The sequence below is a fragment of the Glandiceps talaboti genome, chromosome 4 (genome assembly GCF_964340395.1).
Source record: "Glandiceps talaboti chromosome 4, keGlaTala1.1, whole genome shotgun sequence".
Taxonomy (NCBI): Eukaryota; Metazoa; Hemichordata; class Enteropneusta; family Spengelidae; genus Glandiceps; species Glandiceps talaboti.
In genome coordinates, this window is record NC_135552.1 from 2,863,017 (window position 1) to 2,888,016 (window position 25,000).

A 25,000-nucleotide genomic window follows, 5' to 3' on the forward strand; every position below is an offset into this window, starting at 1 on the left:
ATTAGTCCAACCTGTAATGTTAGTCCAACCAGTAATATTAGTCCAACCTGTTATGTTAGTCCAACCTGTAATGTTAGTCTAATATGTAATGTTAGTCCAACCTGTAATGTTTTTCCAGCCTGTAATGTTAGTCCAACCTGTAATGTAAGTCCAACCTGTAAATGTTAGTCCAACCTGTAAATGTTAGTCCAACCTGTAAATGTTAGTCCAACCTGTAATGTTAGTCCAATATGTAATGTTAGTCCAACCTGTAAATGTTAGTCCAACCTGTAATGTTAGTCCAACCTGTAATGTTAGTCCAACCTGTAAATGTTAGTCCAACCTGTAATGTTAGTCCAACCTGTAATGTTAGTCCAACCTGTAAATGTTAGTCCAACCTGTAAATGTTAGTCCAACCTGTAAATGTTAGTCCAACCTGTAAATGTTAGTCCAACCTGTAAATGTTAGTTCAATATGTAATGTTAGTCCAACCTGTAATGTTAGTTCAATATGTAATGTTAGTCCAACCTGTAAATGTTAGTCCAACCTGTAAATGTTAGTCCAACCTGTAAATGTTAGTTCAATATGTAATGTTAGTCCAACCTGTAATGTTAGTTCAATATGTAATGTTAGTCCAACCTGTAAATGTTAGTCCAACCTGTAAATGTTAGTTCAACCTGTAAATGTTAGTCCAACCTGTAATGTTAGTTCAACCTGTAATGTTAGTCCGACCTGTAATGTTAGTTCAACCTGTAATGTTAGTCCAACCTGTAATGTTAGTTCAACCTGTAAATGTTAGTCCAACCTGTAATGTTAGTTCAACCTGTAATGTTAGTCCAACCTGTAATGTTAGTCCAATATGTAATATTAGTTCAACCTGTAAATGTTAGTCCAACCTGTAATGTTAGTCCAATATGTAATGTTAGTCCAACCTGCAATGTTAGTCCAACCTGCAATGTTAGTCCAACCTGCAATGTTTGACCAACCTGTAATGTTAGTCCAATATGTAATGTTAGTTCAACCTGTAATGTTAGTCCAACCTGCAATGTTTGACCAACCTGTAATGTTAGTCCAACCTGTAATGTTAGTCCAACCTGTAATGTTAGTCCAACCTGCAATGTTTGACCAACCTGTAATGTTAGTCCAACCTGTAATGTTTGACCAACCTGTAAATGTTAGTCTAATATGTTATGTTAGTTCAACCTGTAATGTTAGTCTAACCTGTAAATGTTAGTCCAACCTGCAATGTTTGACCAACCTGTAATGTTAGTCCAACCTGTAATGTTTGACCAACCTGTAATGTTAGTCCAATATGTAATGTTTGACCAACCTGTAATGTTAGTCCAACCTGTAATGTTAGTCCAACCTGTAATGTTAGTCCAACCTGTAATGTTAGTCCAACCTGTAATGTTAGTCCAACCTGTAAACGTTAGTCCAACCTGTAATGTTTGACCAACCTGTAATGTTAGTCCAATATGTAATGTTTGACCAACCTGTAATGTTAGTCCAATATGTAATGTTTGACCAACCTGTAATGTTAGTCCAACCTGTAATGTTAGTCCAACCTGCAATGTTTGACCAACCTGTAATGTTAGTCCAATGTGTAATGTTAGACCAACCTGTAATGTTAGTCCAACCTGTAATGTTTGACCAACCTGTAATGTTAGTCCAATATGTAATGTTTGACCAACCTGTAATGTTAGTCCAACCTGTAATGTTAGTCCAACCTGCAATGTTTGACCAACCTGTAATGTTAGTCCAACCTGTAATGTTAGTTCAACCTGTAATGTTAGTCCAATATGTAATGTTAGTCCAACCTGTAAATGTTAGTCCAACCTGTAAATGTTAGTCCAACCTGTAATGTTAGTCCAACCTGTAAATGTTAGTCCAACCTGTAAATGTTAGTCCAACCTGTAATGTTTGACCAACCTGTAATGTTAGTTCAACCTGTAAATGTTAGTCCAACCTGTAAATGTTAGTCCAACCTGTAAATGTTAGTCCAACCTGTAATGTTAGTCCAATATGTAATGTTAGTCCAACCTGTAAATGTTAGTCCAACCTGTAAATGTTAGTCCAACCTGTAAATGTTAGTCCAACCTGTAAATGTTAGTTCAACCTGTAATGTTAGTCCAACCTGTAAATGTTAGTCCAACCTGTAATGTTAGTTCAACCTGTAAATGTTAGTTCAACCTGTAAATGTTAGTTCAACCTGTAATGTTAGTCCAACCTGTAAATGTTAGTCCAACCTGTAATGTTAGTCCAACCTGTAAATGTTAGTTCAACCTGTAAATGTTAGTTCAACCTGTAATGTTAGTCCAATATGTAATGTTAGTCCAACCTGTAATGTTAGTCCAACCTGTAAATGTTAGTCCAACCTGTTATGTTAGTCCAACCTGTAATGTTAGTCCAACCTGTAATGTTAGTCCAACCTGTAAATGTTAGTCCAACCTGTAAATGTTAGTCCAACCTGTAATGTTAGTCCAACCTGTTATGTTAGTCCAACCTGTAATGTTAGTCCAATATGTAATGTTAGTCCAACCTGTAAATGTTAGTCTAATATGTAATGTTAGTCCAACCTGTTATGTTAGTCCAACCTGTAATGTTAGTCCAACCTGTAAATGTTAGTCCAACCTGTAATGTTAGTCCAACCTGTAATGTTAGTCCAACCTGTAATGTTTGACCAACCTGTAATGTTAGTTCAACCTGTAATGTTAGACCACCCTGTAAACGTTAGTCCAACCTGTAAATGTTAGTCCAACCTGTAATGTTAGTCTAATATGTAATGTTAGTCCAACCTGCAATGTTAGTCCAACCTGTAATGTTTGACCAACCTGTAATGTTAGTCCAATATGTAATGTTAGTCCAACCTGTAATGTTAGTCCAACCTGTAATGTTAGTCCAACCTGTAATGTTTGACCAACCTGTAATGTTAGTCCAATATGTAATGTTAGTCCAACCTGTAATGTTAGTTCAATATGTAATGTTAGTCCAACCTGTAATGTTAGTTCAATATGTAATGTTAGTCCAACCTGTAATGTTAGTTCAATATGTAATGTTAGTTCAATATGTAATGTTAGTCCAACCTGTAATGTTAGTTCAATATGTAATGTTAGTCCAACCTGTAATGTTAGTTCAATATGTAATGTTTGACCACATTTGCTAGAATAAACTTTCAACAATGTCAGTTCACAAGACTTACACAAAATAGTTTTATGAATAATATAATATTTCTATAAGAATAAAACTCCACTCCAATAATAATGTTCGGCTCAAGTTTTAAGTTTCCTTTGTTTACTTTCATAAACATAACTCTCGTCACTTACTTGAATGATCAGCTGTTCTACCCTTTCAATTCGTTTCTTTTTATTTATTCCTTGTTCCATACGCAAATTTGCCTGAAAGATTTCACAAATAAGTTTGTTAAATATGAACAGTTGAATGAACACAACTGACTTTGTTTGGGTAAATGGACAATATATATATGTTTTATATGTTATGCACAGTGAACCTCCATATAAATACTCCAACATTGGATGAAATGTGGGACTCACTATCTTGATTTAGCAGTATATTCGCTTGTTCGAGATCACGCTATAGATAAATAACTTATACGACACTATGTACTTCCCTTATTAACTATCATCTTTGGTGTAGTTGTACATTATCATAACAGTCTGTCATATGCCACAATAGCAAGGATAAATAACTACTAGCAGTTTAGAACTGGCATTTTACCTTTAAAAATAGAAACAGGTAGATTTCAACAACTACCAGTGGAGGATAGAACCTGTAATTTTTGTTTAGGATCAGAAATTGAAGATGAGAAACACTTTCTTTTTGATTGCTGTCTCTATAATTCTTTAAGAGATACTTTATTTAGTAGAGTGTGTGCTCTATACCCAGAATTCAGTGCTTTTCAAATTATGGATAAGATTGAACTACTGATGATCAAAACACCTGACCTGTTGGCAAACTTTATCTTTGATGCTTACAATAAGAGAAAGGAGACAATGTATAATATGTAAGATATACTCCTCACACTTGAAAAAAAAAATTTCTTTCTTTATGTATTTATTTATTTATTTTGCAACAAATTGGATTTGTGTCTTATAAGCCCAAGGGGCTGGATGTGGCAAGTTTTAATAACAATTGTACCAGATCATATAAACAAATGTATACTTTAAGTCCACATAGGACACGTTAATAAATTAAATACAACAACAATAACTAGCGACTGTGACTACTGATTACAAAGAAAAATATATCGCATTGTGTGTAAAATATGGAAACAGTACAATAGCGTGAGTACCTGAAACATAAGATGTTCCCTCACTGTCATTGTTCCTAGAAACATGTCATGTTGTTGAACAAACGCTGATATTTTCTTGAATCCATCGGTGACAGGTTTACCATTGGCAAGGATCAGACCATCGATTTTTAGTTTTGGTGATGACCTTCCAGTCAGGACATTTAACAACGTTGTTTTTCCAGCACCACTAATTTTATGACGTTATGACATGTGGTGAAATAAAGGGGTTTATTGTGTCAGGTTAGAGCAATTATGATAAAGATCGATAGAGGAATGAGTACAATGATTCCCAGTATAATATACCCACACACGAACTGTTAGTACAAAACCACGCACATACATACATACATACATACATACATACATACATACATACATACATACATACATACATACATAGACGGACACAAAGGCGAACAGGCAGACACACAAACAAACAAACAAACAAACAAACAAACACACACACACACACACACAAACAAACAAACAAACAAACAAACAAACAAACAAACAAACAAACAAACAAACAAAAATGAATGAAAAATAAAACCATTAAACACAAATTTATACACATAGCTTAGTTAATGTGCAATGAATTATCAACGCCAATCTATTTTTATGAAACCAAACTTCGATATCTTGGAATACGTTGTATGTGTGATGCAAAGTTCGTAGCAACTTTTCATTTGTTTGAAAATGAACGTTAGATATTTCATATAGGAATGAGTCAATAACTATACCACATTGTGTGAATACTTACCTACTACCCATAATAGCGAGGAAATGTCCGGGCTCTGCAAGTCCAGTCACTAAAACAAAATTGAATTCAGATAATTGTAAGACGATTTCACACAATTGCAAAGACAACAACTTTTACGAAAGCTTTCGCCTATAACAGCTAGCCTTGTTTATTCGCTGCCACTAGATGGCGTAGTAGCAGATTGGGAATGATGAATGTGACGTTGTTGAATTCAACGCAACTTATCAACTTATTATAACCTAGATTAAAAGAATCGTGTTATCTTTAACTGTGAAATGAAATGAAATGAAGTATGTTTGAATTTTGTGATATAATCCAAATACGTCAAACCTTTATTTAATATGGTTTTCATTTCCTTCATCTCAATCATTCCATCCCTGGATTCCTGGTCTGTGTGCGTCACTTCCGTCGTTACTGTTACATTTGTCCATGTCAACATAATCTGTTCATTTTCAGGGATTTCAGTGCTATCTGTCGTGGCAGTTGTATCTTTCCCCTGTACACCAAATATAAAAGGTGACGTGAGATGTGTTTGCCACAAATAGTAAAGTTGAAAGGTATCAAATTAATTATATTTTAAGGTTTGTTTTAAAAAGTAGCCAAATCAATTGATTCGATTCAAATATGAGATGTATTTTAGAATTTCAATATGTGTGAAGTTAGAGAATTCGTCTCACCTTTGGTTCGTATATAGCTTAGGGTGGTATTTTATGCAACGTAGATATTTGCATATTTGCCGTGGCAATGGTAACGTTTGAGTGAGTATTAACAAAACCAATCCTCATAATAATCGGATCAGACAAGCGCCCTCAATTGCCAGACGAAAAGGCAATAACCTAGTCAATGCTTTATTACACATACGTCAACAAATATTTTAATTGGTTGAATTAATTAAAATTATGATATCCTGAAGTACTCAAAATGAGATTGACAGTGACATGTATTTTTAAAAATAGTTTCTGAATATTTTGATTACTTGAGATAAAGGAGAAAATGATGTGCCCCCTGTGGTAAATGTGCTTTGATAAAATGGGCCATCTATTATTGTTACATGTGCGTACCATAGTAAAGGAAACAAGGCTGCCTTTTTAAGCAGGAAGTAAGTTTAAACTTATTTGGGCAGTCATGTAATAAAGGGGAGTTGCATGATAACGTTGTCCTGTAATAGGTATGTACACTAAGTATAGAATTTACACAATTATATAATGTTGAAATAACGAGTGTCACATTTGATACAAACTAGACTATCCGAGTCCATTATGTAATGCTCTATTCTGGACCAGTATGATATTTGAATAACGAATGAGGTTGGATATTGTCATCATTTATACTAATAAATGTCTAATGTCTAAATACTTTATACATATTTCTTTACCTACACTACCAACATTGTCTTTTTCTATTTACTCGAAAATACTGATAATACTCAAATGCCAAGACCAGACTGAGACGTTACTTAATTATAACAGCATTTATTGTAAGCAAATTGCTTGAATACGAACATTTGTAAGCGGATTACATATGTTTGCATTTAAATCGTTTCACATTATTTTACATTGTTAAAATAGTCATAATTGAAGTGGGTATGTGGTATGTGAATGCACGTTGTCAAGTAAAAATAATCATTTCTTATTCCTGCATATAGGCAAGTAAAAACATGGATTTGTCATTCAAAGTTTCTGCATGGTTTATCAAAACGACAAACGTTGTCGAGTCGAGCAAAAAACATTCATTTGTCATTCCTGTACGGCGAGGATTTATCAAATCAAAACATTCATTTGCCTGTACGGCGAGGATTTATCAAATCAAAACATTCATTTGCCTGTACGGCGAGGATTTATCGAATCAAAACATTCATTTGCCTGTACCGTGGGGGTTTATCAAATCAAAACATTCATTTGTCATTCCTGTACCGTGAGGGTTTATCAAATCAAAAGATTCATTTGCCTGTATCTTGAGGGTTTATCAAATCAAAACATTAATTTGTTATTCCTGTACCGTGAGGGTTTATCAAATCAAAAGATTCATTTGCCTGTATCGTGGGGGTTTATCAAATCAAAACATTCATTTGTCATTCCTGTACCGTGAGGGTTTATCAAATCAAAAGATTCATTTGCCTGTATCTTGAGGGTTTATCAAATCAAAACATTCATTTGTCATTCCTGTACCTTGAGGGTTTATCAAATCAAAACATTCATTTGTCATTCCTGTACCGTGAGGGTTTATCAAATCAAAACATTCATTTGTCATTCCTGTACCTTGAGGGTTTATCAAATCAAAACATTCATTTGCCTGTATCGTGGGGGTTTATCGAATCAAAACATTCATTTGTTATTCCTGTACCGTGAGGGTTTATCAAATCAAAACATTCATTTGTTATTCCTGTACCGTGAGGGTTTATCGAATCAAAACATTCATTTGTTATTCCTGTACCGTGACGGTTTATCAAACAGACAAGTCAAAATATTCCATCCTGTCGTTATCCCATTTCAACGAAAGCCTATTATTATGGACTACTCAATGGTGAAGTATAAGATGCAATGCTTTACAGACATAACTGTCCTAGTAGCATTTCGTACATTTATGACCATGGTCATATTTGCAAAGAGCAGATCTAGCAGTAGTGAGAAGACAAACTGCTTACGAGACTATGTGGAGTAAAACTGGAACTTTGACATTACTTTGTCAAAGCCATGGTTTAGCATCACGGCCTCACTCAAAGTAGGTGCAGGGTGAGAGAGCAGTTCACACAGCTCCAAGATCCCCTAACTAAGTCCCCGAAGCTCCGACATTTTGATCGTTACAATAATAAGTCACGCATTGTAACAGAGCGTCCAAAGTAACAATAAGTCATGCATAACAATGATGAAAAAACTGTTCATTGTCTTGGTCTGTCCTCGTCTTGAATAGGCCAATACAGTTTGGTCTTACATCCAGATTTATTTAAGTGTATTAAGGAGAGCCATTCAGTTGCTTGCTAAAGTACGGAATACGGACTATGACGACCGGCTTGCACACCTTGATATTTATATAGTATGTCATATAGAAGAGCCAGGGGTGACGTGATTGAGCTATGTAAATAAACACATGGAAAATACAATGCATACATTTCAACTCGACTCATCCAGTGTTACTAGAGGTCATCGACTGAAACTCAAAAAAATTGGATATTCTAAATCTAGTCGTGCGCACTTCTTTTCCAACCGCGTCTTTATCACATGGGATAATTTGCCTGCCTCTGTCGTTACATCAGAAACTGTGAACTCTTTCAAGAACAGCTTAGATTCAAATTAGGAACATTGGAAGTACTTTCCAACTACTGACTTCTCAACTATTCACTCTACTCATCATAAGTTACTGAGATAAACTTGGTTGACCTTTGAACAGTTCATAGGTTTTTAGCCTCAAAATACCTAGCTGATTTGATTATATGATAATTAGGATATGATATGCCTAATTCTGAGTCTCCTGAAATATGAAACAAAGAACGCTAAAATTTGAATAACGTCTCTAGACATAGCAGATAGTACCTATCGTCCTGATGAACTATTGCAATAACAGATATCCATTTCTCTAACTAGGTGTTTGGTGACATGTATAAACAGTGTCATATGTGAACCCAAACACACTAATTACAAATTAATGACATTATTTTCAATCTACAAAATCTAAACCATCAAATGTGTTTAATTGTAGGTGTCACGGTGTCTTTCGTATCATCCAAAATACAACAGCGTTTAATATTTCAGGTTGTTGTGTACACCATGGAACGTTCACGCATCATTTGCATACAGGTACGCCTAATGTCTTTGGTACGGCACACTAATGCAAATACCAACACGCCAATACCGATGCAAACATAGATGGTGGAGAGAGACAACATCTATATGATGCAAGTAATTCCTGGTAAATAATACTACTTACCTGCTTCGGGACTTCCATTTCGTACCACATTTTGACAACTGGACTAGGAGAACGTGATGAATATGTACGATCTGACAAACCTCCTAACGAGCTGTTATTAATTTCACATTTAGTTATAAGCTTTGGAATAAATGCTACAGTTGTAGTTTAGAAAATAACCCACTGATTTAAGTATAGGGAAATTAAAAGAATAGTGTGACGTCACATGGATATTGGTACCATCATATTTTGGAACAACCCGCATATTACGTCAGGTTAAATGATAATGAAATGAAGGAACATGTGTTATCTGACGTCATCAGGAATCTGGGCCAGTCTACCAGTAGAAAAAACTTTCAGAAAAACCTTCCTTTAATTCGCACTTCACCGACGTTCCGATCTCACAGTAGACACTTTCTTCGAAGATCTAAGGAAGACTAATATACAAGAAACCAATGATAACACTGGTATGAGACAAGGTAAAAATGGAAAACGAAAGTGTTGGTAAATGACGCAGGAATAGCAGAAGATAAACAAAACTTGAAATGAGAATCTTATCTACGCGATCTCCTGCACCAAGCACTATGCACTTACAAACTAGATAGTCTCTCCATAAATACACAAAGTTCATTTGAGCAATGTAATTCGGTCAGTGTATGCATTGCTTACTAGAAAACCAAAGACTGAATAGTGGTGCAAATAAACCATAAACGCAGAATAACTTAGATACCGAGAGGAAAGAATTGACAGACATAATACATACTATGTAGTAAACTGTTATTTGCAATCATAGAAAATAGAAGTGACTCGTTTAGGAAGAGAAATTGAAACTAAATCAGCTGACGATTTGGCAACATTAAATGGCTCTACCGATTTGTAACATGTTAAATAATTTTATTTTGCAAATCAATACAAAAGCCATTTGCTTCCAAAAAGCAAGGTTTCGGTAGTTGTCTTTTTGGAGGACGTAGTGGCCCTGAAAAGCTTTTGAAATGGACCTTTCGATCTGTGTATGCTAGAGGCGCACGGTTTAGGCACGCTCGCAACGGACACGGCGGGCAACTTCGATATCCTTTGGCATGGTGGTGACACGCTTGGCGTGGATAGCGCACAAGTTGGTGTCTTCGAAAAGACCAACTAGGTAAGCTTCGCTGGCTTCTTGGAGGGCCATGACGGCAGAGCTCTGGAAGCGAAGATCGGTTTTGAAGTCCTGGGCGATTTCACGGACCAGACGCTGGAATGAGAGTTTACGGATAAGGAGTTCGGTGCTCTTCTGGTAACGACGGATTTCACGGAGAGCGACTATTCCATGGCATGTAACGATGTTGTTTTTTGACATGACCAGTTGCTGGAACACTCTTACGAAATCTTGGAGAATATCGGGAAATATGCTATCAGTGTAGAAACTCCATGATACTATATACACCTAATTTCGTGTTTAGTTTAAAAGTCTATTTGTCAGCTACATTAGTCTTGTATTGAAATGTTCTATTATCGTTACTATAGTTATTGAAACAATTAGAAATAGACAAATGCTGAAGGTGATTGGCCAACTACTTCAAAATAATGAGTTGCTCGTGATCCTTCGTTTGCAGGTGTCAAAGACGAAACACCGTCTGAAAACGAGTCACATGAATGTCTCCATGCAAAGATCGCAAGGACTCTTTATCCTCTATATAGCGCAGTAGAGTTATGAAGAAGGTAATAAGGGGTCATAATAATTCGAAATATCGAAAGAAAATTTCACTGAGTAGATATAGAGCCTGATTTAACAGAAAATGAGTAAAGAAATAATAGACATTTTTAAGACAAGAAGTCATTCTTTATTTTGTCACATGAAAAAAATATAGAAAACTAACAAACTACAAGAAGAATAAAAACATCAACCTGGCCATGTACTCCTACATACCCTTCACCTCATAATATCAACCTAGCCATGTACTCCTACATACCCTTCACCTCATAATGTCAACCTGGCCATTTACGCCAACATACCAGTCACCTGGTAATATCAACCTGGCCATGTACTCCTACATACCCTTCACCTCATAATATCAACCTGGCCATGTACTCCTACATACCCTTCACCTCATAATATCAACCTGGCCATGTACTCCAACATACCCTTCACCTCATAATGTCAACCTGGCCATGTACTCCTACATACCCTTCACCTCATAATATCAACCTGGCCATGTACTCCTACATACCCTTTACCTCATAATATCAACCTGGCCATTTACTCCAACATACCCTTTACCTCATAATATCAACCTGGCCATGTACTCCTACATACCCTTTACCTCATGATATCAACCTGGCCATGTACTCCTACATACCCTTCACCTCATAATATCAACCTGGCCATGTACTCCTACATACCCTTTACCTCATGATATCAACCTGGCTATGTACTCCTACATACCCTTTACCTCATGATATCAACCTGGCTATGTACTCCTACATACCCTTTACCTCATAATATCAACCTGGCTATTTACTCCAACATACCCTTTACCTCATAATATCAACCTGGCCATGTACTCCTACATACCCTTCACCTCATAATATAAACCTGGCCATATACTCCAACATACCCTTCACCTCATAATGTCAACCTGGCCATTTACTCCAACATACCAGTCACCTGGTAATATCAACCTGGCCATGTACTCCTACATACCCTTCACCTCATAATATCAACCTGGCCATGTACTCCTACATACCCTTCACCTCATAATGTCAACCTGGCCATTTACTCCAACATACCAGTCACCTAGTAATATCAACCTGGCCATGTACTCCTACATACCCTTCACCTCATAATATTTCTTTCTTTCTTTCTCTCTTATTACTTCTTTGAAGTTATTAGTTGCCATTTTAACATATTTTGTATGTATTTGACTTCTATGTAAATGCTGCTCCTTGATTTGGGTAATTCACTATTTTGTGACATGAATGTTAAAAACCTGATATCACCAATATACTTTAACTTCTAATGACTTTCAAGTCGTAGAAATAACCAGGACTGTAGTCTGTGTAATCCTCTTCAGTGTATTTCTTGGCTACTTCAATCACTTTTTCTTCCAGGAGACTCTTAAATGTCTCACCTTCGAGTAAGTATAGGAACATAGCTGTTATCATAATACAAATATGTCCTCCTAGAAATAAAATAAAATTGTGTACAGGATTAGGATTGAAAATAGACATACATGAGTACAAGAAATAAATAATCAACAAGTCATTGAGAATGACATAGTCCCCCACTATGATTGGGTTTTAAGGAACATGAAAACTGCACCAATAAAATGGCTGCCATGCAGCCATATCAGGTCATATCATGATGAAAATGGATATGCACATGTATGTCATAGAACACTGTGCTAATATCAACTTTGAGATCTGTTCAAGCATGTCTGAGTTATGGCTTTCGACATGGAAAATTCGCAAACAAAATGGCTGCCAGGCAGCCATATTGGATCGTATCACAACAACAATGAATACGCACATGTATGTCATAGAATACTGTCCTAACACCAACTTTGAATGAGATGTGTTCAAGCATGTCTGAGTTATGGCTTTGGACAGGGAAAATTCGCAAACAAAATGGCTGCTAGGCGGCCATATTGGATCGTATCATGAAACAAATTAAAGTGCATATGTATGCCATAGTATGTTGCTCCTGTACCAAGTTTGAAAAAAAATCGGCCCGCCATCTCCAAGAAACGGCTCCGGACGGACAGACAGATGGATGGAACCCAATCCATAAGACCCCATCCGGACTTCGTCCAGCGGGGACTAATAACGTGAACAACAGAAGTATGATGAGAATATGTATAGATTATTGTGACAAGTAGAATATTAAAAGGAATGTGAGAAATGAAAAGTCGTGAAAAATTATATTGACAGGAAATGAGCGATACTACCCACACATACATCTGAATGAGTAATGAACATTACGTCGAAGGGAAATGGGTTTTAAATTATAAATATACCTGGTTTTACAATCCGTGTCCATTCCTTCAGACATTCGTCATTTAAATGACTTTCACCACAGAAACACCCAGCTGATACAATGACGTCATATGTATCTAAAGAAAGTCAAAGTGTGATGCATGTCATGTCAGTAAAAAAGAACATAACAACTGTTTTCCTGTACAGATTTTAACGGATAAATAACACGACTTTGACCATTATAACCTAAATGCTTTGACAGAATTCGAGTTTACCCACCCAGTCTATGAATATTAATTACTGGAGTAATTCTATTCATTGTTATCCCTACAAATGATAACAAATCCGTTTCAATTGAGGTATTGATAAATGAAAAATACCGCCAATGGCATTGTAGCACAACTGTACAGTTTTTAAAATGTTTACCCACATGCTGATCCATGCTAGGTATAGGTGTTCATTTGCTGAATGATATCCAGTTGCCAATCCAACCCTGTTCTTATCTTTGCAATATCTGGCTTTTGCTATGGACGTGATCATGTTGCTAGACATATTTGCATACATTTTTTGAATGTTTGTTCACTTGTCTATGAATCCTGATGTTATCTTTGTGAAATACACCACGGGTTGGCTGTTGCTATGGGCCTGGTCATGGTTGCTAGGGCCAATTGTGTCAAAATGAAAAAACAGCTTAGTGATTAGTATAGTTTGGCAATTCATTTCTGTATGTTTTTGAAGAAAATCTGCAGAATGACAATTCTTCTCACCAAGTTTCAGTCTCATTGACCAAGTACTTTTTGAGAAAAAAAAAGTTTTTGACCAAAATTCAAATTGTTACACCTACTTTGCATATCACTGATGAGATCATTATATGCTTAATATTTCTTCATCTATACGCCCCAGATGCATCCCCATTAATATCAGCCAAATCTGCTCTGTAGCTTTGGAATTTAAGATTTTTGACCAAAAAGAAACATTTTTATCCCTAATTTGTATATTGCAGATGGAATCATCACGTCATGAACAAATCTTAATTTATAAACCCTTAAGAACATTCCCACCAAATTTCAGACCAATCCAGTAGTTTTGGAGTTTCTTTTGACCCAAAATGATATTTTTTGACACACACACACACACAGACAGACAGACAGATGGACACACACCGCACCATGCCTATAGCGTTACTGAACCTTATAACAATATCAGTTCAGTTGTGCCAAAAAATGAAAAAAAACAGCTTGATGATTAGTATAGTTTGGCAATTCATTTCTGTATGTGGAAAATTTAGAAAGGAGTATTACGGCAACATTCTCGTGAAATGCTCTCACAACAAAGTCAAGAAAAATTAAAAACAATGAGAATAGCTACTAGCAAAACTACTTACTATTATCAATGCCTTCCAATGGTTCGGGCCCTAATTCTGCACATAATAGTTTCTTGTAAACACCCTTTTCACGTGCTTTTTCCAGACTGAGTTGCGACATATCCACCCCATCGATATTTCCAAAACCAAGAAGTGATAACTAGTGAAACGAAATGACCACAAAAAATCACAAAGCAAAGTTAAGTAACAATACAATCTAAGTACTGGTTTTCATACTGCCTTCAAGATATGGATCATTCGGCATATTATTTTTACCATTGGATGACAATTTAAGTGAGTAACTTTGTTTTTATGACATGACCCCCAAAATGGTTACTGACTCCCATAGGTACAGACAGTACACTTACTTCAAGGCCGACAAGTCCTGTACCGCAACCAGCGTCAAGTATTCGGGCGTCTTTTGCAACATCGAGATTATTCAACCCTTTTGCAATTAGACTTGGTCCTTTGTAGACTGTACTTTTAAGATCCTATTAAAAAGGAAGAGAGAACTTATTTATTAATAAAAAATGTGGGTATAATGTATATTTTATGATTTGTGCACAAATATTCAATAAAAAGGCCCATTACGTTGTAGCACAAATGTTGACAGTACACTTTAATTTTCTGTAATGATTATGTTGTCTTGTTTCTAGACATATCTGCATACATTCTTTGAAGATTTATTCCCATGCCTTCCCATCCATGGTGTTATATCTGCAACATACACAATCATTTAATGTTATTATGGGCACGGTCTTGTTGCTAGGCATATCTACATACAATTTTGCAATACTCACTCATTTACCTTCCTGTCACCAGTGTTATTTTGGCATTATATGTTTATCTGTTGCTATTGGCGTGGTCATGGTTGCTAGGGCCAATTACATAAGTATGACACACTCATAATTTGCAGACTAACAGTAACACTTTCAGAATCATAACCAAATTTCATCCCCAGTAGTTTGAGAGGTAAAGCTCAATACCAAAATCACTTGCATCATCTACAAGACAGACAGACAGGTATTTTACCTTCAACCAACCTGTAGTTCTGTGTTAAAGTTAGGTAGACAATGTCTCCAAGTTACTCCAAGCTCCAAGTAACCTCAAGGAGAGATTAATTCTCACACACTTGTTACATTATGTTAAGTACCCCATAACATCTATGGCCTAAATATTCCTCCAGACATTTCATAAAAAATCAGGGTTTTTTTAGCCCTTATTTGCATATCGCCAATGGGATTATCATGTTATCAATATCACTTGATCTGTACATCCCCAGATGCAAGGTCAGCAAGGCAACAATTTAATTTGCCCTATATGTTTTCAGATAATTTGAACTAAAGGTACTTCTCAGTACAGTTTACCAGATTGAACTAGCCTCCTTATACAATAGATAAGGATACAAGAAACTATGGGCAGAGGCCAAAAAAAGGGAGAAGAGTACCAGGGAAAATGGACCTACAAGGACAGAGGACCACCCTGGGCACGAAAGATAATCAGATTCCCAACAGACGAAGAAGAAACACCAATAGGAATCCTAGGTTCACACCTAGGAGATAGGGAAATTGCATGAAAGAACAAGATGAATTGAATAGTGAAAACAATGTACATAATGTAAATATTTCTGTTAATTTATTTAACTCTTTAAGTTGTCTTTATACAAATTCGGACAGTCTTATGAATAAATGGGGTGAATTTAAACTATCAGTTGAAGAACACAAGCCAATGATTATAGGGAGTCACTGAAATCAAGCCAAAACACTGAAGATATTTAATAAGTGCTTCAGAGCTAAACCTCAGAGACTACGACATGTTTACCTGGAGTAAGTTTAATTTAAGTTTAAGTTTATTTATTTTCTAAAGTGCCTTTTCTTTCAAAAGTGCTGCACATAAAATACAAAAACATAAATAAGGTGAATGCTACAAAGACAATTATACCATTAACACACTTAAAATGTCAAATGTTAAAAGGATAGTGAATGGTCATTAAAATTATAGACTGAGACTTGTTATAACAGCCTTAAAAATGTCAAATCTTAAAACGAACGTAAATGACCACTAAAATAATATATTTGTACTCTGAGTCAAATAACCAAATCACAATTCATGATACATTTTAAAGAGGTGTGCTTTAAGTTTTACGTTTAAAAAGTTCAAGTTCTGAAAGGTTTTTGAGTTCATCAGGAATGGAATTCCATAGTCTAGGTCCTTCAATGGTCAGGGCACGCTCATTAATCTTGGTATAAGAACGGGGAATTACAAGATTTCTAACAGAGTTTTTGCGTAAATTGTAACGAGGCTTATCAGGGCGGACAAACCTGTCACGAATATAAACAGGTGCTGCGTTATTTAGAGCTTTAAAAACAGTGAGGATAACTTTAAAATCAACTCTTGCAGTGAGACTGCTCTTGCATAACTTCAACCGCATGCCAAGGCATGCCTTCCTTACACGAGTTGTCTTCATTCTGGTTCACTGTCACTCCAAATTGCACGACAATATAGAATTAATCACAAGATACAGTTTATCTGAAAACATCAAACTTTTATAGTGGGTCTGAAGTGTGATTTTAGTGAGTACCAAGAACTCCCGTGTTTTTGCTGTGGAAAATCGCCCGGACGTCAAACGAGGTCATCTTCAGCTTCCGGTTCAAATCAGTCATTTTCTACCGAAAATTCTTGAACGGTCGGGACCGTTACACAAGGATCCTACTAAATTTACTTGCCATGCTTATTTAAAACACATAAAAATCCACCTTTTTGTGAAATTTGTAAACTTTCCGGTCCGTATTGAGGAAACTGAGCATGGAGGGTTATACTTCCATGCTATGAGCGAAAAACTGGGTCAAAATTTCAGGGCCTCAAGTATGCGTCCCGAATTCGTGGGAAAATTGGTATTCCTAAATGTAATGCCAAAATTTATTTTGCTGGCACAAAAGAAGAGATATCAGTTGAGGTTTAGGTGTGTTCAGTATCTAAAATGGGGAACTCTAGTGAAAATTATGGCGAGTTGAAAATACCGAAAAATAAGGCCCGTGAGCAGCCATTCAAAGTGTCGCTATCTGGAGCATATTATGAGGATAGATAGTATGCAAATGTGGTTTGTTGTGGACTGGCTGATTATGTAGAAGGGGTGCAAAATTTGGATTGGAAGTTTACAACCCTGTTTCGAACAAACACTTGTCATTTGGGCGCACAATGCGTAGAATTATGACTATAGCGCATATTACATTGCTTGTTTGACATCAATAGTGTCTTTTGAAAAGTGGCAGTTTACTTAAAGTCTCGTGGACTGATTTCCAATATGGCGTCGGCCATAATACTCATTAACATATTCATTTTTTCTTTAAATTACCAAAAAAATCATAAAACATAGAAAAGAAGATGTGCTGACTTGAAATTAACAAATCTGAGTAAGCTACCCCCTGTGCATCAACACACCAGATATCAAAGCAATCTGACAAGAAGTATTTGAGGAGATGATGAAAATGTCATTTTTAGAAAAAAAATCATAAAAAATTGAAAATGGCACAGATCAACTTGGCATGAACAAATCTGAATAGCCTCCCCCCAGGGAACATGCACACCAAATATCTAAGAATTCTGACTGTCACTTTCGGAGAAGATGATGAAAATATAAAAGTTTGACGGACACCTATGATTCACCTATACTCTCTATACTCTATACAACCTATACCTAAAGCTACGCTTTCAGCTTTCGCTGACAGCGGAGCTAATAAAGCTAACTACGACTCTATGAAGAAGGAACTAGAAGCTATAGATTGGGACGATATTGGGACAAGATGTTAACAATGGGAGACCTTCTTTAACATAACCAGAGCCTTGGAAGAAAAACATGTTCCACATAAAAAAGTTGATAGCAATGTTAGTAAAAGAGGAAACATACCAATGGACATGAACACTATAAAGAAGAAAAAGAAGAAACACACATTGCGGAAAAGATTTATGGAATCAAGACAAGAGGAAGTGTACCAAGAATATTGCAGGTTTAGAAATCAAGTCAAAACAAGAAAAATACAGAGAGACTTTGAACGAAATCTTGCCAGAGAAGCAAAGACAAATCCTAAAGCTGTGTGGAAATATATTAAATCTAAAAGTAAGACAAAAGATGGAATTTCAGACTTGAACACAGATCCAAAGAATACAAAATCTCCCTTAACCAAATCTGACTCTGAGAAAGCACAGGTTTTAGGTACCTTTTTTCGCAAGTGTGTTTACCCAGGAACTACCAGGTGATATCCCATACTTACCAACGAAACCTTTGCTCCATGATATGATAGACCTAAATATTACAGCAGATCTGGTATTTAAAACTCTTTCCAAACTTAAACCAGAGATGTCCCCAGGTCCAGATGGTATACATCCAAGATTCCTAAAAGAATTGGCAGAGTATTTGTGTGCCATTATCTAAAGTTTTCAATATTTCATTACTTAACATGGAACTACATGTACCAACTGTTTGGAAGCAAGGCAGAATCTCGGCAATCTACAAGAAGGGTAACAGGAAGTTGGCAAGAAACTACAGACCAATCAGTTTAACAAGTATAATATGTAAATGTATGGAACAAATTATCACTGATCATATCATGGAACACATGAAATCCAATAACCTCAGCAGTAGGCAGTATGGTTTTATCAAAGGTAGATCCACAAAGATTCAGCAACTGAACGTGATTGATCATTGGACACAAGCAATAGATGATGGATGTGTTGTCAATACAGTATACATGGATGTCATGAAGGCTTTTGACATTGTGCCACATAGGTGACTAATTGGTAAACTATTAACATATTATGTAAACAATCCAATGCTTAGCTGAATAAAAGCCTTTTTATCTGGGCGAAATCAACAAGTTGTGGTTAATGGAGAAAAATCAGACTGGCTTCCAGTAACAAGTGGTATCCCACAAGGTAGTGTGCTAGGCCCGGTACTGTTTGTGATATTCATCAATGATTTGCCGTCAACGTTTTGGTGTCACCGGGACAGCTCTAGCCTGGTTTAAATCCTATCTTCTCAATCGCCATCAACGTGTCAAAGTGACCTCTACAGCGTCTTCTACTTCGCATATAAAGTATGGTGTCCCACAAGGGTCAGTTCTAGGCCCGATCCTATTCACATTGTATACAGCTCCTTTAGAGGATGTCATCATCGGACATGGCCTTGACTACATGATGTATGCAGACGACTCAGAGATTTACACAATCTGCAATAAGCCAGCTGACATTCTACCTGATGTTGAAACGTGCATCGACGACATTCGCAGCTGGATGAGATCAAATATGTTAGTCCTCAATGATGACAAAACTGAGGTGATCCAGTTCTCGTCACGGTTAAAAACCAACGTAGTAGAACTGACCAGCCTGAAAATTGGCGGGCTAGACATCGCACCCTCTACCTCAGTCCGTAATCTCGGTGTTACTCTCCGTAGGGACGGCTCCATGTCTGATCAGATTAGTCACATTTGCAAGAATGGTTACTTTTCGTTATACAAGATTGGAAAAATTCGCAAACTGTTAGACAAAGCCTGTACAGAGAAATTAATTCATGCATTTGTGACATCCCGACTCGATTACTGCAATGGTCTATTGTATGGAATTCCAAAATACCAGATAGATCGTCTGCAGTCACTCCAGAATGCTGCAGCCCGTCTTGTCAGTTGTACACGAAAATTCGACCACATTACTCCTGTACTCTATGACTTGCATTGGCTCCCAGTTGAGGCTAGGATTAATTTCAAAATCCTACTGATCACTTTCAAGATAATCAATCACGTAGCACCATTATACCTGTCAGATTTAATTAGCATTTATGTTCCAACACGAAATCTTCGTTCCGCTGAAAAGCTACTCTTAGTCCAACCACGTGGCAATTTCAATAGATCTTATGGCCAGAGGGCTTTTTCAGTGTGCTCACCCTCTCTGTGGAATTCACTTCCATTTGAAATGAGAAATATAATGACTGTTGACATTTTTAAACGTAGTTTAAAGACATATCTTTTTAGACAACATTTTAAGTGATTGATTTTAACTTGTCAGTTTTTATACATTGTGAATTATTTTCATTGGCCAGTTTTACACCTAGCCCCTTTTTGTGTGTTGTTATTTTCTTTAGTTTATTGCAATTTTTTAAACTACAGTCTGTACAACGCGCTGAGACGCATGTGTAGCGCGTTTACTTACAAGAAATAAATAATAATAATAATTTGCCTGATACTGTCGATTCTGAGGTTTTTCTCTTTGCTGACGACACTAAGTTCTTTAGAAGTATTAACAATGAGAATGATAACAAAGTATTACAGCAAGACTTAGATAACCTCATGGACTGGTCAAATACATGGCTCCTCCACTTCCATCCCGACAAATGTAAATCTATGACCCTAGATAGTAACAAGAAAGATGGCTTTGCATATACTATAGAAGTGAACGGTCAAAGAAGAGAACTCTCACAAACTAATGAGGAAAAAGACACAGTGGTAACCATCGACTCACAACTTGAATTTGACAAACATATCAATGAGAAGGTGAACAAAGCTAGTAGCATATTTGCACTTATACAACGTGCGTACATGTTTCTGGATACAGAGATGTTTTTACAATTGTACAAGTCACTAGTTAGAAGTCATTTATACTATGCCTGCCCGGTTTGGAGTCCTCATAAACAGAAACATATAGAAAGTATATAGAGAATGTGCAGTGCAGTGCAAGTTCTGCAACAAAGAAATTACCAGGTCTTAAAGAATTGAGTTATCCAGAGAGATTGAAGCAACTAAAATTACCAACGCTGGCATATAGGAGAACACAGGCAGATATGATAGAAGTATACAAAATTCTTACTGACAAATATGACCCAGAAATCTCATCATTTTTAAAATTGAGTCAGACTGTATGTCAAGAACTGAGGAAGCACTCTTGATCTTTTTCACAACGTGTCATCACCACTTGGATTAACCTACCAGAAATAGTCATCAATGCACCAACAGTTAACTCCTTCAAAAACCGCCTTCATAAAGACTGGAAAAATCAAGAACTAGAGTACAATCACAAAACAATAATTACAACTGGACTACAGAGAACAGTACTACAGAACAATAATGACAATGATGAGCTGACCATAGATTCTGCGGTCAGAAAAAGACGTAAGGTTACGTAAGGTAAGGTAGATGTGTTGTTGTGTACATACGGGCATTTCATTTCATACATGCATAGTACTAGCCAATGGAATTTCACCAACTAAATGTATTCCGAACAGAAATGAGGTCACAATAACATCATCATAATATGTTGGAGGTCATTTCCGGGGTCATTTCTCCCTCCAGTCCGGTGCTGTAATGACGAGTGTGAAGCTACCATCATATTCATATTCATATTCACTTTCAAAGTTGACCTCTACGATCAATGTGAATATGATGATAGCTTCACACGTTCATCATCAGATTCGAAGTCTTCCGAATGGGTACAAACAAGCGTTCGGCAAATCACAAATCCTTCATTGGCAGGTTGAAATCATGTGATTGTAGTTACTTTTCACTTGATTAGCCTGGATTTGCATGCTTTCTTCTTCTTATTTTTGCCAGAGTATCCAATCTGCACCATGAATTATTGTTGTCATATAAAAAACTAATTTGGATGTTTAGTGTGCCTTTCCCATATCTTTGAAAATGAAATATCAATATTTGGGTGTACAAAAAACCTGTATGAGTAATGTAATAAAATACGACCTGGCTGGGTGTGTTTTTATTTCCCGCAGTGCTGCTATCTTTGAAACCCTACTTAACACTTACACTGGTGAAATTTACACAAAATAGTGTTGTCAAGACCACAATTATCACAATGTGTGTAGTTCCCTTGATCGGGATCGGTCAAGGCAATCGATTGTGAAAAATAATGGTCCATGACAACAATAATTCATGGTGCAAATTGGATACTCTGGCAGAAATAACAAGAGAGCATGCAAATCCAGGCAAATCAAGTGAAAAGTAATTACAATCACATGATTTCAACCTGCCAATGAAGGATATGTGATTTGCCGAACGCTTGTTTGTACCCATTCGGAAGTGCTTCGAATCTGATGATGAATGTGTAAGCTATCATCATATTCACATTGATCGTAGAGGTCAACTTTTGAAAGTGAAGATGAATATGAATATGATGGTAGCTTCACACTCGTGCTGTAATGCCCCGTTACTGCTACTGCATGCAAGCTTCATATATTGTAACGACCGCCAACGTATCGAGCAGGACCAACCAATAACGTTGATCTTTCCCTTTTGACCAACGGTGATTTTCCTATAATAGTGTGCACATAAATTACAACTGACATGCACTGTGAAAGCGTCCATTACCACGTACAGTTAATTGTCTGTGCCATTACTTACAACTACACGTTTTCAGAGTCATCTTTCGAGGCAAATGTTATATCTCACTAATAATAAGATGGTTATATAAATAATGAAAATCGTTACCCTTTCGTAGTTATCAGCCCATTCGTCATACAGGTTAACAGTTTCAGGTCGACTTAAACCAGCAGCATATGCTCTATTGATTAATGAATGGTCAGCGTCTTCCTTGATGGTCGACATTGTACTCGACTCGGTACATAAACTTTAAGTTATGTAACTAGTTATTGCCTGTTCAGATTACCCAGATTGCAGCGGGGCTTCTATTTCCGCACGGCCCCCAAAGAGTCCCTCGACTGGTATCATATATCATGGCAACAAATTCTTCTCTCATAATAAGTGACGAAAAGTGGGTGCCTCTCGGAAATCCAGCAAGATTGTGACACACGATGGGATATAGGTATACTTCCACGTGATGCAGTTGTTTGCTTTTGCAAATAATTTATAATGAAGTCAGATTAGGCCTAAAATAAATAATTGTTTGGTTTCCGGTTACCCGACCCCACCTAGCTTTTCACTGCCGACCCTAAACTTTTTTTTTAAATATTCGAGAAAAAAAAATAAAATCGCAAAAAAACTGTGACGTCTCGCGGGAAATGGCGGATGCGAAAACTGCCGTCAAATAAAAAAAGACACTCTAAAACTGTTCTTCCAATCTGTAATGGCTTTACAGCTCTGTGTCTAGGGTGCCCTTTGAGGTCACTCAAATACGGAAAGTTTCTCATTGATGCATATTTTACTTTCATTAAGTGCACACACAACATGTTGCTGTTGTTGTTGTTGTTGTTGTTGTTGCTGCTGCTGCTGTTGCTGCTGCTGTTGTTGTTGTTGTTGTTGTTGTTGTTGTTGTTGTTGTTGTTGTTGTTGTTGTTGTTGAAAAGCCTTTAAATGGGCACCCCTAGACAAGCCACGTGAATGTTGGGTTGCCAAAAATGCAAAGGGCACGGAGGAGGCCCCACTGTCTAAGGACACACAAGTAAAAGAATTCCGTAATGCAGAGCTGAGCTCTAACACTATATATAATTACATCTCGAGTTTTGGGGTAATTATCTTCTCCTGTTGTACATATTTACACCCTACTTCAATCAGCCCATTCCTCCTGGCACTGCACTCTCAAAGACGCCTTGTCCATTCTTCTCTTATCTAAATTAAAACACCCCTAATCTTATAATTGGCGAGAGATCACTTACATTATAAGTTTGCTTTAGGGAGCCGTCATTATTTACGGTCGGGGGGGGGGGGGGTTCGGAGGAATGGGGGGGGGTCACTTGAAAATTGGAGTTGGTCAGGGGGGGGGGCTACCGAAAAATGAGGGAAAGGTAGGGGGCTACACGAAAATCTGTTTTGAAAAACTTGTGTACAGAGTATCAGGATTATTTAACCTGTTACATAAAATGTAACTTTATTAACATTTTAGAACAAATAGAAAATATTTTCAAAACATTAAAGCTTTTGGTTTTCCTAAATATTTGTTTATGTACTACATGTACAATGTGGAGTTGTGTGTGAAGTAGAAACTAAATTATATAACAATATCTTAAAATAAATATGTGAGTAATATACAACTACTAGTATAAACTCTGAAAGCAATCTTTGAATCAATTGGTTGTCAGGTTGTCACCCAGTTTGTAAATATGTACTGAAGTCATTATAATTTGACAGGTGTCACTGTAACACTAGCTTGTCATTACTAGTTTGTTTCAGCTTAGAAGTGTCTCTTGTATTAAATAAGGTAAAAATTCTGATTGTAAATATGCCAATGGAAAGTCTCGACTAGTAAAACACATCGCAAAAAAACTGTCTTCAGTCTCGTAAATTTCACCTGATTATTTCACTCTTTGGATAATTGACTACTAAAAGCAAAGCTATGCATTGATGCAATACCTGAGAGCAGACAGATGACCATTCCAACAAACTTTGGGTAATTTGGCTTACTTTAATATCACACATTATTGTGATGGTTACCCTTACTCTCACAAGACTTGCCTTGTTTCTGGTGAGTCTAAATTATTTAAATTACAAAGAAGTGAGACAAGGGTTGTAACTGGATTTGTTGTTGCTTATCTGTCTTATCTGTGGCAAAACTTTATCAGCACACTATTGTTTTTCTTTTAATTAAAAAAAAACAAATAAAATATAAACTTTGTCATATATTTGTGTAAAATACTGATATAATTATGTGTAAATGTAAGAAATTCCTTCTGCAAAAACAGTTTTTCCAATAAAATTTGAATTAAGTGGTGTCAGAAATTTTGTACATATTACATTTACTGTATACTGTAAAACAACTGGTACTAGTACAGATCATAAAACTT

The 25,000-nt window shown here is 36.5% G+C and overlaps 2 protein-coding genes across 3 annotated transcripts in view; both read right to left on the bottom strand.

Annotated features, from left to right (window-relative positions):
* The window catches only part of LOC144433666 (protein white-like), a 19,792-nt gene extending 10,790 nt beyond the window's left edge, over positions 1-9,002 (bottom strand). Inside the window, exons 1-5 of the mRNA XM_078122014.1 lie at positions 8,973-9,002; positions 5,379-5,544; positions 5,049-5,097; positions 4,289-4,475; positions 3,303-3,374 (exon numbers count right to left, since the gene is read on the bottom strand). Coding sequence (XP_077978140.1) covers positions 3,303-3,374; positions 4,289-4,475; positions 5,049-5,097; positions 5,379-5,544; positions 8,973-9,002 — 504 coding nt within the window. The remainder of the gene's footprint in view (positions 1-3,302; positions 3,375-4,288; positions 4,476-5,048; positions 5,098-5,378; positions 5,545-8,972) is intronic.
* Positions 9,003-10,843: 1,841 nt separating this feature from the next.
* LOC144434023 (methyltransferase-like protein 27) lies at positions 10,844-22,913 on the bottom strand. 2 transcript variants are annotated; one of them, XM_078122464.1, is made up of 5 exons: positions 22,752-22,913; positions 14,637-14,759; positions 14,290-14,428; positions 12,947-13,042; positions 10,844-12,112 (listed from the first exon to the last, which is right to left on the bottom strand). In XM_078122464.1, exons 1-5 carry the CDS (start codon positions 22,866-22,868, stop codon positions 11,940-11,942), a joined length of 648 nt encoding a protein of 215 aa, XP_077978590.1. In that variant the 5' UTR covers positions 22,869-22,913; the 3' UTR covers positions 10,844-11,939. The 2 variants fall into 2 exon arrangements, with proteins under 2 accessions (XP_077978590.1, XP_077978591.1); XM_078122465.1 differs by lacking the exon at positions 12,947-13,042.
* Between the last annotated feature and the right edge of the window lie 2,087 nt (positions 22,914-25,000).

Coding starts and splice junctions, on each gene's coding strand:
- LOC144434023 (XM_078122464.1), bottom strand. CDS start 22,868: ATGTCGACCATCAAGGAAGACGCTGACCATTCATTAATCAATAGAGCA. Junction 14,429..14,636: donor CAGGACTTGTCGGCCTTGAA/GTAAGTGTACTG, acceptor TCGTTTCACTAG/TTATCACTTCTTGGTTTTGG. Junction 12,113..12,946: donor GACACGGATTGTAAAACCAG/GTATATTTATAA, acceptor TTTTATTTCTAG/GAGGACATATTTGTATTATG.